Raw genomic sequence first — 14,624 nt, 5'->3', positions numbered from 1 at the left:
TAGTACTGTATATACTGGTGAATTGTCAGGAGGGTATGAAAATATAGATACCACCCAAGCTGAGTGTCCTTCAGCTAGACAGCACTATAGCTGAACAGTGAAGCCAGTATTTGAGGTTATAAAATGCAGTTTCCATGATGACCACTAGACTATGCCTCTAAAAAAACAAAGCACTGACAGACTTCTGAAGTCAATGGGAAATAACCCTTGTTTCTTTCCAAAATAAAAGTTAGGGTTTCACGACTAATTGAATTTGACTGCTACTTTGCCTAAACCCACTCTTCTACTCTTCCAGGTGAAACACAGTTACCATTACCCCCCTGCGATCTGCAATTTCACATGTCACTGCTTTCTAGCGCCACCTCAGATCCTCCCTGCTGCAGATAATGTGGCTACAAAAACTGACATGAAGTCAGTGAAAGGTAAACCCTAATATACACTTGAGATATTTCCTTTAGAAATCAATGGGTTTATGTCACAGACACTACATTCAAGTTTTTGGCAGTCTGTCTCCCCAAACAAAAATATTACAAAGTGTTTGACTTACTGTCTAAGGAGGGCGGTGTTGTGCCAAGTGGTGTTGTAGGTGTGGTTGGAGTAGGGGTGACAGGTGTGGTTGCAATGTCCATCTCAGGGTGGCTCTGTTGATAGACCGAAAACACATGTTAAATGTCCTTAATAGCAAAAAGATGTCACTTGAGTCCCATAATGTGCCGGGAAATGCAACAGTGCAGACTGGGCAGGAACTTCATATAAGAACTGAGAGCAAGGAACATGATGCCATTTAGTGGAGACTGGAGGAGGGGTGTTTACTTCTGACAGGGAAAAACATTTCCACAAAATGGTTCACTAATTATGCCTGCTAATTTATGAGATTTATACTTAATTACAGCATAGCAAAAATCAGCACAGTGACTTAATGGCCTCAAAAGGAAGTTAGTGGCTGCTGCTCTAATTGTATCTGACCAACCTTCACCATTCAGTTTGTTACTTATGATGGCTCAACGCTGAATTTGCGTGTTCCCACAGGGAATAATAAAGTACAAGAAACAAAGTCAAATGAATAATGGCAGAAAGACGATTTTCACATCTCATGCACCTTTTAGAAAAATGTACTAATAGCAGTGTAACATCACTGTATCTCAACATTTCCTGCTGACGTATGAGATCTACAGATAAAATAATGCAATAAACAGTCTGAAAGGAAAAAACGTCCGTCTCCTCCTCTATTCTATCCACTATCTTCCAGTTTTGTACGTCATTAGATGCCAAATCACATCACAGAAGCCAAGCCTGACAGAAGATTAGAAGACAAAGAAACAGAAAAGATTTTTTTCCAGCAAAAGTAGAGTGAGCTTGGAGAAATGTGTTTAAGGCCAACAATAAAGTTTGCCAAATATTACAGTACTCCTGACTTGATAAAATCATCTTCCGAGTGTTTGTATCTTAGTTCATAACTCAACCCACTGTGGTTTTCAAACTATGCAGGCTCTTAAAAAGTCATCTCTTTCATTGCTGGAACAACCACAAATCTCTCCTGAGCAAAAAATCAATTCTCTTTAAATTTTTAATAACATCGAAAAACAGGTGAGCACACGTGTACACTATGTGAAGAAGTAATGAAGCTTACCTGTGCTAATACAGTGATGAAGTTGCGGTTAAGGTGCACAGCCTCATAAAGTGCCAGCAGAATTGCCTCATTTGTCCTTAAAAAGAAAGGGAAGTTAGAGGTCAGCTTTGACTTTCATGAAGTAAAATCTCCACATCTTCAAATAAAAACAAACTGGACAGAAAAGGCGCTCCAGGAATTGATTCACTGAAGCTCAAAAAACAAGTGGAGGGGCAGTCTGCTATATAAAGTTTATTAACAAACGCATCAGAGAGTCACTTTTTTAATTTTCTGTGTCATTAAGTTCTGCACAATATGTTCGACTACACATACATCATTTTCCAAATTTCTTTACATTCAATTTTAATTTTGATTAATGAGTTGACATTACGGATGTAAAACAACAGTAAACCTTGTTTACGAAAACAAATGCATTTTTAGCACTGACTTAATTTTAGGACCAGGGGCCTCATTTATAAAAGAGTGCTTAGGATTCAGGTGTGAGACAGGTGTGAGAAACGAACCAAAAAACGGAATTTCTCCGAGACTGAGCTAGAGCCCCTTTAACAGGAGGTGGAGGACTGAAGAAAGATTTTATTTGGTGGCCACAGCAGCGGGATCACTAATAAAAGAAAGCAAAAAAAGTGGCAACACATCAACGCTGCTGATGCTGTCAGCTGTGTCTGTGGGACTGCACGGACAGTGACAGAGAAAAAAAAAGTGGTCTGATCTAAAGGTAGACCAAATATTTCTACTCCTTTACCAACATGTAGTTAATGTGTTGCTTTTAAATTTGAGGATGTTTGACATTGATGTGCGACATAAAGAATCACATTTATTAAAGGTGGAGGCAAAAAGGAGTATGTGCCAGTGCCATCTTGCGCAATTACGCACGAGGGCCACCGCAGTATTTATATGTTTATGGCAATTAGTCTGATCAGACACCCAGCCTGAATTACAGCATGAACCAGTGGTATCCCTGTCCCAAAATACAACGTGTAATTTGAAATACAATTCGAAGATGAAAGTGTAATAGGCGAACACGTTTCTTCAAGCCGGTTTTGTCATGAACAGCACATGTCTAAGTAGGGCTGATGAAATGAGTGTAACAGTTGTGCTTAATGGCTGTATTTCGAGACATGATAAATGCACTGGAAATATTTAGCTAAATAAATAAATATATTCCATGCAGTCACGCCGTCCTCTCCCCCTCCTGCGCTCACAGAGTGGACAATGAGACGTTAGAGGCAGTGCGGATTAAATACGTATTTAGAAAGAATTTCAATTCAGGATTTGAGTTGGATTTTACAACGTTTTTATGAAACAATTATCACTCACTCCAAGCGCAAAATAAGGCTGCTGGATTTACTTTCAATGATAACGTGGATCTAAGGTGGATATAGCGTGACATTAAATTTGTGTGAGACATCAATAAAAATCTGACTCCACTTCTCCACCTCGCCGTCTGCGTCGCCACTTCCCAGTGTCTCCAAAATGTGCGCACGCATGACTCAGAGTTTGCTTACAGGTGCGCACATTCTCCCGCCAAGTTTATTTTTATAAATCACAACCTTTGCGTGGTAAGTGGCGTATGCCACTTTCAAGCCCCGTTTTGTGCGTAAGCAAGCTTTATAAATGAGGCCCCAGGGCAGTAATTAACAGGCGACTCTTGAGTGAAAACAACGAAAACGAAAACGTTACAAAAAGTCTACACTGTGTGAGAGTCTGACCTGTCCCTCCTGAAAAGGGAACACCACCTAAATTAAGAATTCCAATATGTTATCTCAATGGCCTTGGAAAGTTCAATCAATATTTGTGAACATGAGCTGGTCTCTCTCAAAGCCAGGGAACAAAGGAGTCTCAAACTTGTGATGTCATAGGAAATAAAGTCTGGAGCTGCTCCACAGACAATAAATGAGAGACTGATTTTGTGGACCCGTCGAATATTTGTTTTCTTTTTTATACCCAAATGAGCTTCATTCTTTTGTAGCATTCTCAGCTGTGCAGCCATACGCTCAAAACATTCCCCTGTATGCTCTCTGTGTTGTCTATACCATCTTTCACCATTCATTGTCTATGGAGCAGCTCCAGACTTTATACCCCATGACATCACAGCTTTGTGTTTTAGCATGTTTTTGGATTTGAGAGTGAATTGTTAATGTTAACTAATATTTTTGAACTGCCTTAGACCATAGGATTAACATTTATGAATTTTGAAAATGGATGTAGTTCCGCTTTATCAACTTTTCATATTTTTTATTCCTGCCACATATAGTCATGATCAGCGGGTGTAAATGTTGTCCCCAACAAATAAAGAACTTGTGTCTTGAGCCAATCAAATCTGAGGCTGTCTATGCAGCAGAAAGACACAAATACTTCTGAAATTGTTGCTACATGACCAGAGAAAACAGAGAAAAAAGGGGTGTCATTTGTTTTTGTTCAAGAGGTAGAAAACCTACAACTACCAGAATGCACTGCCCTGCACCTGAACCATAAATGCTCCCATTGGTGGGCAATGTAATGTAGCTTTGTCTATTTTGACACAGAAAATGATATGGCTGCTGGCTGGTAACAAACAAGTTGAACAGTAAGTAAGTATGTAAAGTATGTTTCTGAAACCATTATAGGTGTGAAAAAGGCAACACAGTAAAAGAATCTTGGTCCATATAAAAATCAGCACTGCTTAGTTTTACCGTTTGATCCCAGTATTATTACAATACAGGAAACAGGCTGGCTCTGACTTATTCCTGTCAAAAGAATTCTCATATCCAGCCAAACAGTGCACTAAAATATGTTTCTGGAGACATTTTAGGTGAGAAATAGGCAATACAGTAACAGAGTCTTGGTTTACATTTGATCAGCACTGCCTAGTTTTACAGTTTGATCAAAGTTTGGTCTGCCTTTGAGACAGAGAGAGAGAGAAATGGAGAAACATCCCCCTTTGGAGCGGGAGAGCCACCGTTTTAGATGTGCCCATGTGCGAGTACCAGACTCTCAGTTGTATGTTGTACAGAGAGATGGCTAAATACATATTTTAGATCGTTGTAAAAAATAACCTTGCGTTCACAATTGCTTGTTTGAAGCAGAAATAGAAAACTTCTACTACCTAGTGCACTGGCGCACTAGCTCGCTAGCTAACACTGTCTCCTCATCAGCTTCTTAATCCAATAGAGAATATAGCAACTTTCACCACAGTTCGTTTTAGGAGGACCACTCCAAGGTGGACACGAGGACACTTGTTTCTGGCTGCTAGCATAAGCTAGCTGAAAATGACTGACAGGTACCCCACCCTCTCGAGACCACACGTCTACAATGGTGGCTCTCTGGCTCTGCAGGGGGATGATATTGGAGAAAGGGGCAGCTCTCTCTCGAAAATGTACCATCCAATAGTTTCAACTGGGAGATAAGCAGGGAGATCTGGGTGCTGGTAAGATGGAGGAAGTTTACCATAGTTCATTTACACATTCCACCCACACTGTTATGACACAAAGCTGGCTGAAAACCGGCAAAGTATCCCTTTAGAAATTCTTGAAAAACATGATTCACTTTAGAGTGAAACAGAGGACAAGCCAAAAACACTGCAGCTGTAATGGATCCTCTCATTGAAGGCACAGAGAACAATGCATGATTGATGGAAAAGAACTTCAATGACTTTGCACTTACTGTACAGAGAGTTTCTCATCTGCGTCAGCTATGAACATGCTGCCCACCTGTGGACAGAAGCAGAATCAAGCAATCACATACACTGTGGGAAAGAACAGCTGCCCCAGTCAGGAGCTGCACATCAAACTCTTTGTACACCAAATATATGCTGATGGAAGAAATAAAAATATATTCAAAATAGATCTACTGTGAAGTAAGGATAAAATCCTACCATACTGGTGAGGGTAGAGAAGAACCCGCCCTGGTTCTCCTCCTCTTTGTCTTTGTACTGCCTAAAAATCAAAAAGAAGGACAAAGACGGAAAGACGTGACTAAAGAAAGTGGAGAAAGTGACAAATAAATTGAAGTCAGATAGGACTGCACAGCAGCAGAGGCAGAGATATATGTTCTCACTCAAACATAGCACTTGTAACCTAACACACATTCACCTAACATCTCCTTCCACTCCCTGCAACGCATTATCTAAGGGACACTCGCTGTATACACAAAAACAATGAACTGTATGGAGCCACCATCCATCACTTTGATTTGTCTGTCGACGCACGCAGGCGGACGAGACCTCCTTCACAAACAGCATTTTAATTCCCAAACCTTGACTCATCCAAAAAACATTACCGGCTGCCAAAGAAAATTGTCAGAAATAAATAACTAAAAGTATAAAGGGCCCTTTTTTTCCAGGAGAATAGAAATAGCACATTTGCGGGAGACATCAAACTAAAGTGATGACGCCAGTGGCCTCAGCACATCGTGAACTGCATCATTAAAAACACGTTTTCAACACGCGGACATTTTTAGATCTCACCTGTTATATTCTGTCAGAGCCTGGTGGACGACCATACCCATTCCCTGGAAGAAAAGAACATCCAGTGTGTCAGTAAAACCTTTGATGATCTGCTTGACATGAAGGCCTACATCACACTGGCTATGTATTATTCTGGCGTTAAAAAGAGACAGGAAGTAAACAACATACTTACATCTAGTGTTGGCTCATCGTCCACAATGGAGAGCTTCACAATGTATGGATTCACAGACTGACAAACAGAGAGAATTAGTGAAGTTAGAGGCAGTTTGTTAAATACTTGACAAAAAAAAGTTAATACTTCATGACCCTTAAAAGGAAAGTTCTCAGTCTCAGTTTGTCCCCGAGCTCAAGGGGGTCATCTACAGATGTGAACATGCATGCATGGAGATCAGCTTTCTTGGAGACAAACAGGGAAGCACAGACCATGTGATCCTGGATCATAAAACAACTCCATTTTTATTAGTTGGATTATTAGCAGTATTTTTCATGTACCTAAAATGCAGACTGTTGCAGCACACTTCAGCCAAGTCTTCTGCATTTTACTAGACTTAATTCTCCTTGTGTCGCTGCCTGCTTTGCTGACATCACAGGGTGCATCCAAAAACCTCACTCCTCTTCCATTTATCCCCTCCCACGCCGAAACTCTTATCCTTCCAGGAAATAACTAGAGAGGGGAGTGAATTGGAAGTAATTTCAGAGAAAATGATTGCTTCTCTCTCATCTAAATGTAGGACAAGTGCGTCTTTGATACCTGACCTGATCGGGTCAAAGTTTTTATGTTCATCTGGTGCCAAATAGAGATGTCATGTTCAACTTCAACAAATAACCTTGTTGATGTGTTCATGGATGAATCAGTGGCTCAGACTACAGTGATTTTACCCATCTGTGCTTTGTAACATTCCCTTTGTGAAAATTAAAACAGAGCAATTAAATCTTACACTCTTATTATTCTCTCTTGTTTCCCTTGGGTGTGGTGCAACTCAGAATTAAAAGACTTCCAAGTGACAACACCTGTACTGTAAGGTTGGGCTGGTGTAAAAACATTCAAACTGGTTTGATATAACAACAGCAGACTAGAGCGGTGAACCAAATATGACCGTGTCGGACTTGGCTCAGCAGCCACTCCCGAATGGACCATAATGACACTGTGGCCCAACAGCAAATGAGCGTCCAACTATCATCTAACATTGGAATTCTCTGTCCACACTGAATCCCTTAAATGTGCACTTCTGTAACATCATGTCATCCCCCCCCCCCAAAAAAAGATGTGCGACTAGCCTACTTGCCATCTTTCTATGTTTGTAACGTTACTTTTTTTAAATCAAAAAACACATTTTATGTTGTGATATTTCCTGGAAATAACATTTCATACAGCCAACAGTAAGGACAGTAGGTTGTTATGCCACTGTGCTTTGGTTTTTGTCGTAAAATATGAAGGGGTCCGATAATGCCTTGTCCACTGTGGCGCTTTCAAAGCGAGCGACAGGAATAAATAGAAACAGAAACAGAGTCAAAAATGTTGCCATAATGGCACAGTTTTAGTTTTCTTGAGAGACTAACTCTCGTCGTCTCCTCTTGTCACCCCAAAAAACACATGACCTTTCTAGTAAACAAACACAATGTGAGCCACTCTGCCCCTACCACCTCTACTGAAATTTGATCTCCATGCTGCCATGCTCACAGCCTGTCAGGCTCAGTTAGTCAGTTTATAAAAAAAACTTAATATGTTAATCACATTCTTATACAGCTGGTTATATTGCTATACAAGTTGAATTTAGCCCCATGATGATTAACATGATTCATGATTAACACAAGGTGCTGATGTAGACTACTGTTGTAATTTTTCTTGTCCATTTGTATGAAGGATGCTCATACAAAATAGGTGCTGCTGGTTCAGCAATTTCCCTTGAGATCAAAGTAGGTCTACCTTATTTTATCTTTATCTCTTTATATTCATTTTCTTCAAAATCTTTACATCAATGAATAAGTTATGTGCCTCAAACTCACTGACGCTGCTGCTTTGCTTTACTTTTACTGCTGTCATCTGATCCTGAGGGGGTTTTCATATCAGGTATGACTGATTCACACTGTGCCCGAGTACGACTGCCCACCCTCTCCACTCTCCCGCTGCTCAGGTTTGTTCTGTGCCCAAAACTCACATCATCATCTATGTGACACTTTTGTTGTGCTGGAGGATAAGCAGCTACTGTCGGGTGTGGAGCACTCTGCCTAACACCAGAGCTCAGACTCAGACACCAACTCTGGTGTTTATACCTGATGCGTACCATACTACATGATCCACACTCAAGACCATCTTTTCAAGTGGACTCGGGCATGGACTGGCATAGCAAGCCCGGGTAAGGTACACAGTGTTTACACTAATCAAACAAACTGGACTTTGGGGTCAAGCGTACTCAGACCAGGGCCTAGGTGAAACCCCCCCTGAGTCAGCCTAATTATCATCCGTTACACACACAGCACATGCTTTTCTCTCATCATCAGCGCTGATCACAGGTCTTTTAGGATCCATTTCGGTATTACATATAATGATAAACTGACCTGTAGACCCATGAAGACCTCTGCTGTGCATCCTCTACTAAAAGAGACTTATAGAGCTGCTTCTGTTGTATCCTCTACTGTTGGGACAGCAGCATCGATATCAGTTTCTGACTCGTGGCAGAAAGGAAACACAGTGGAGGACAAAAGGACTGATCTCTGGAGATTTGGGATGCACTTCCAGCATCTATTCAGTGACACCTTAAAAGATTTTATTAACCAGCTTATTAAAGCTTACTACACCTCCCTGCTGCTCAAAAAGCTTTTCAAATCGACAAGTACAGATTCCTGTGAGTACATGTACACACCTCGTACTTCCTGTAGTTGACCAGCAGGGCCAGGAGGACCACAGCATCATAACCATGCTGCCCTCTACTGGACACATCGGACAAAATCTGAGGAGGGGAGCGAGGGAGAACACAGATTTGTTTGTGAAATAAAAATCCCTAAATTACAGTAGACATAGTTTTACTCTAATTACTTACCTGTAAAATGGCTTCGAAGATGCTGTTGATCATCACATATTCCAGGATGGTGTTCTGACTAATATTGTCCGTTACCTGTAAACACATTTTTCATATATTTGTGATGTTTAGACTGCAGGATGACTGTCACATTACAAGTCATCTTCATTGATATGTTTTGTCTCACCGTAACCAGACACAGCAGCAGCTTGAGACAAAGGCTCTTCAGACTCTCTGAGCCGTCTCCACAAAGAAGGCTGTCCAGTCTCTCCATCAGGTCCTACAGGAAAAAAAAACACAGGATAAATATAAATCATTTCTTTCACTCCTTTTTGTCCCCCTCTCAATGTACTTTCAACACACCTTCATCCTTTGCTCAGCCTTGTCAAAGCCCATGAGCATGTTGATGATGTCAAAGCCAGACGCAGACTTGTTCTTTTGGTGGACCCCACGGAAAAGTGCACAGAGTGTCTGTGGGGAGAGGCAGAGGCATGTAAACACACAAAAAAAAAATCATCTTTTTTAATGGCGACACAAAACTGAATCCAGGAATCTGACAAACCAGATTACAGTAACAGGATTATCTGCATACTTCAGGTGCTGATAATCAGCTGATAAAGTTCAGTTTGGGACAAATTAAAATGGTTATTTTTCCTTTTCTATTGTGAAAATTTGTTGAGGGTAACAATAAAACTTTTCCCTACCATCACCATTTTTCATTACCCCCCTGTTAGGGTACCCAGCACACAGATCTGGTACTAAAAGGTGGAGCTGGACACACTGCAGTCCGTTGACTGGTCAACAGAGAAGCGTCACCATTGCTTCGGCGTAAGGTGCGGCTGGTTTCGAAGCTCATGTAGCCAATGTTCATACCGTGGCAGGTGTTTGACACATTACTTATCTATAACTATAAAATGAAAAGATGCTTTGCTGCCTCTAGCAGCAGCTATAGACTGACAAAAAATAATTTAAATCACCCTGCTGTTCAAAGGCTACTGCCAGCAGCTACTAGCAACTTTTAAGGTGGAATGGCCAGTGCATTATGACTTAAATCAATGATGATTTGTTGTTACTGCCACTCTTGAATTACATATACTTAGGCGATAATTGGTTCTCAAAGTGTTTAAAAAATGTTGACGAATTTCAACTGACTTATTTGAACTGCAAAATCTATTTCTTCACTTCGACAAAAAACATGGCAGAGCACTGTTCCAGTGGCTTCGGCAGCACTACATCTCTGCTCTTTCTCAATAAGGGCTCAGTGTACAAAGCCGCTGTTGTTAAATATCCCATCCGAACGGACTCACTCCAGCCTGTTCTTTTTCGTTTTCAAAATGTAAGCGTGCCAAACCTGTTCTGTGGACAATGAAAAAGTGCAGACGTTTCTCTGCATCACTGGAGAGAGGAAATAAAGCAACCACTGAGCAGGGCAGTGAGTAACAACAACCCCACCTTCATTTAAGAGTACTGTCTGCAGTGGAAATGCTAAACTGATCTAGGGTCTGGATACACTTTCTGTTCTAAAGGTACTATACCGAAAGTTTTGGTACACATGCGGTGTTAGTTACCTGCAGGGCATTGACGACTTTAATCTGGTGCTCCTCTCCCAGAGCCTGAACACAGTGGTGGAACAGAGAGTTGATGTTGTCCTGGATCCGCTGAACTTCCTCCCCATCTACACTCTCCAACTTGGACTCCAGGTACTCTAGGTTCACCTGAAACATAATAGGACAGAAATAAAACAAAAAATACTGAGTGAGGAAAACATTATTTGGAGTGAATAGAAAAGGAAGGATGGTAAACATGCATTAGAGTGGAGGATGATTAGGACGTTATTAGAGAGTATTTGATTGACAGTTTAACAATACCCTTTTGTCAAAACAGCATCATCTTAGCCAATTAGAAACGTGGTGAAGGAGAGCAGCTTCACATGCAAATTAAACCATTGGATGACTTTCACAATCCTATGCTGTGGACTAATCTGTGCAGTACTTGTTTGTACTGTATCTGATTTATGCACATCACTACTTCCTCTTTTTCTCTACATATGGTGTGTGCTGTCTTCAGCCACAAAATTTGTCACAATTATGAGGCTGAATGTGACCACAGACATCAGTGTCATTTTTCTGTACATGTTGCCAAGATGTCTCCATCTGGAGTTTTTAAAAAGCTGGACTTCTAGTACTTACAGGTTCTGCATGTATTATCAAGAACACTCACATTTTCTGCACATAGGTAGCACCCTCCCTTTAATGAATTAACAGATTTATGCATTTATAAATACAATAATGTCAATTTTTCTTTGCATTGCAGGCTGCACACATTTTTCACTACTTCAACATTTTTTGGCAGACTTTATTTTGAAGAGTATTACTGATATTATCCATATGTTTCAGTTAGTGTTACTGCTACCACTGCTGAAACATCATAATAATACAGTGAGAGTTCTTCTTTTATGCAGAACACATGTCAACAAGATGTTCTCTGTCAAGTATTTTTCTCTTTCACTTTACCTTCATGAGAAACAGCTCATCCCAGAAGCGGGGGTTGTTTTTGGCTGGGTCTTCTTTCTAAATCAAAGAAACAGACAAGACTTTGTTTACACTTGCACACAATTTTACTTGTCTTTACTTTCCATTGCCGACATTCCCCCATTGTGATACTCACTGCGAAAATCTCATCATACATCAGCACCACCTTCTCTTTCAAGGGTTTCTTAGAGGACGACGTCCTCCTCAGCAGCCCTGCCTTCTTCTCCACCTGAGACATGATTAAGTCTGAGGAAAGAGATGCAATAGGCTCAATGAGGATGCACATGAATGATGAAAAGAAATGACATAAATCACCTTGACTTCCTATGGATAAGGATAAGGTGAGCAATATATATTTATGTTACACTCAACAACAATGTGTTTGTTAGTCTGACGCTTAGTAATTTCCAACTACCCCAGCCTGTGTGTGGCTCACAGCCCCAAGCCCAGGGTTGAGCATTATGGAGAAAATCAAATACTACAATATTTACAACCAAACCCCTTGATATTGACATTGCAGTGATTTTACAGGGTTTACTATTGGTGCTTTTTTCAAAATATTTACACAGTGAGTTATTTTTATATGTTTTACTTTATTTTCAGATTTTAACACAAACAACACAAATAAAAGTACAAGTCAATAAAAGTACAAAAACAAAAGAAGAAGAAAAAAAAGCTCTTATAGGTAGCATGATCAGCAAGAAGTTCAGCACCAGCTACAGAATGATGTATGTATATGCATATAGTACGAGTAAGATTACAGAGCTGAGGGACGCATTGTATCTAGCTGTCTCAGTGTGTTACAAGTTGGTGATTTCTGCCAACCAGGTCTTAAAAGAAGGCACATCCTCACTTTTCCAAAGAGTTAAAATATTCCTTTTGGCCACAACCATGCCGTATTGTATTGTCATTTGTTGCAAGTGGGATATGGCTAATACACACAATGAGATTTATGATGAATAATCATCAGTAATGTGGACATAATGACGATATGGGTAAAAGCCAATAATATAACACCTCAAACAGTCTGGTAAGTTCAGAAAATTGCATCACTTTACTGTAATTCAGCCTTTAAAACTAGGAAAAGACAACACTCATGATACTACAATATTGTCTCATATCCCTATTATTGAAATTATATCAATGTATTGCCCAGTCCTACACAAGCTAGTTGTTTCCTAATAAGACATACATCTTAAGAAACTGACACAGATATATAGCTTTATATCTAAATAAGTAAATAGTAAATAGCGTAGTAAATAGGGTGTTTGACCAGAACTATTTTCAGTAAGGGATTTGGTTCACAACAGAGTCATTTACAACACCATTTGGAGTTGACTGGAAGTTAACTACAGTGCCCATTGTTCATCATTAAGAAGAAATATGTCAGCCAGCACAACAATGTGGCTCATTAATGTGTTCTTAGTAGTTTCTGGACAACAATGAAGGTCTATGAGACAAAGGAGTGAGACAAATAAGGCCTTGGCTGTGCAGGCAATACTTGTTAGTACTATCAGTTCATTAATGCTTGCTTACTCATGATCACTACAGTCTCTCCAACCTCTTCTGTGTTCAGCAACAGATTGAATTGACTGCTCTCTGAGGGAATAACTCCTTAATTCATAACCTAATTTGCCAGGTCCCCAGAGGAAGACGTGTCTAGTATACTATTTTATTATTATTATTATTTTAATTTGCTCAGAGTGACAGATGAGCACTGTGCTTGGAAACAAGTCTAGTAACACATAACATGTATAGTAAAGTTAAACTGGCTAACAGATTTCAGTCACAGTGGCATACCGGTTTGTGTAAAGCTAGTTAACGTTACCTGCTGAACGTAAACATTTAACGCAGCACTTTCTCCTGTCATAAATAAAGTCTGGATAATTCAAGTACCGGCATTACGTTATCCAAGTAATTATCTGCTGGCATTTGCTCAAACTGATGGCACATGATATAACAGCTAACCTGGGTAACTCAAGTGCAAGTTGGGATGGGCTGCTAGCTCGTTAGCTAATATTAGCTAACTCACCTATCGTCTGCTAACTGGGTTCGACTGGTTAACGGCTAACGGCGACGTTGTCATGTTAACTAACTGGTTTTGTATTGTTTCACAGTCACCACACGAGGAACACTAAGTTTATTAGAAGTTAGGTCACCAAGCGTAAATCTACTAAACGGTTCAGTCTTTGCAGCTAATGCTAACGCTACCCACAGCTAGCTAATGTCTGTCAGACAAGGATCGTAACGTTTGTTTAGCGTTAGCTATTTAATTCACGGTGCGATTTTAACAACGTTGCTGCGTTACATGAGCTAGGTAAGTATAGCTTAGTTGGCAGTGTGGTTTGTTCTTACCTCAATAAAAGTATTAAAATCTATGATGTGAATGTAGTTCATGAATCCTTGTGACAGCACCAGCCTCTGCTAGCATAATGCTATCAACAGCCTCTCACTGGTCCGCAGGGTCCTAGCGCCCCACGGATACACCTTCTGTCAGGGTCATCCTCAGTGTTCACACCCTGTTAGTAGAATAAGGAAAAGTATTTTACATTTGATCACTGGGGAACAGTAACATGTGTAATGTGATTATTTAGACGTCACATGCACAGACCAGTAAATTAATAAACAAATAAAAATATACTGCAAAGGCAACAGCTCAACCCTTCAGAGGAAAGAAGCATTTAAAGGGCTTGTTGCTGCAAATTGTTGACCGGCACTGAGGTCATTTTCCCAGACCATAAGAAGAGAGCCTGTATTTGTGTTACCAGTGTTGAAATGAAAAAAAAAGAAAAAAATAATGAAAAACATAGCCTTCTAGATGACACACCTATACCTTATTTTTGTCACATATACCACAGGGAAAAAAAGAAATAAATCTCTTATCTACAATAATTTATTTTATATGTTGAGAAATTAAATCTCTGTATGAAAATAATTTACACTTGCTTTTAACACAGAAACACACACACAGGTGCCCACAACAGACATGCATGTCTCCA

At 40.1% G+C, this 14,624-nt stretch overlaps 1 protein-coding gene across 1 annotated transcript in view; it reads right to left on the bottom strand.

Annotated features, from left to right (window-relative positions):
* Positions 1–14,101, bottom strand: part of armh3 (armadillo like helical domain containing 3) — a 36,349-nt gene extending 22,248 nt beyond the window's left edge. Inside the window, exons 1-14 of the mRNA XM_033624794.2 lie at positions 13,981–14,101; positions 11,762–11,871; positions 11,608–11,664; positions 10,663–10,809; positions 9,458–9,565; positions 9,282–9,374; positions 9,116–9,190; positions 8,939–9,025; positions 6,247–6,303; positions 6,075–6,118; positions 5,484–5,544; positions 5,273–5,319; positions 1,631–1,706; positions 548–641 (exon numbers count right to left, since the gene is read on the bottom strand). Coding sequence (XP_033480685.2) covers positions 548–641; positions 1,631–1,706; positions 5,273–5,319; positions 5,484–5,544; positions 6,075–6,118; positions 6,247–6,303; positions 8,939–9,025; positions 9,116–9,190; positions 9,282–9,374; positions 9,458–9,565; positions 10,663–10,809; positions 11,608–11,664; positions 11,762–11,863 — 1,048 coding nt within the window. The 5' untranslated portion in view covers positions 11,864–11,871; positions 13,981–14,101. The remainder of the gene's footprint in view (positions 1–547; positions 642–1,630; positions 1,707–5,272; positions 5,320–5,483; positions 5,545–6,074; positions 6,119–6,246; positions 6,304–8,938; positions 9,026–9,115; positions 9,191–9,281; positions 9,375–9,457; positions 9,566–10,662; positions 10,810–11,607; positions 11,665–11,761; positions 11,872–13,980) is intronic.
* Positions 14,102–14,624: the final 523 nt, after the last annotated feature.

The sequence above is a fragment of the Epinephelus lanceolatus genome, chromosome 3 (genome assembly GCF_041903045.1).
Source record: "Epinephelus lanceolatus isolate andai-2023 chromosome 3, ASM4190304v1, whole genome shotgun sequence".
In the NCBI taxonomy this organism is placed as follows: Eukaryota; Metazoa; Chordata; class Actinopteri; order Perciformes; family Serranidae; genus Epinephelus; species Epinephelus lanceolatus.
The sequence above is the reverse complement of the archived record's forward strand: the minus strand, read 5'-3'. Positions and strand labels throughout refer to the sequence as shown.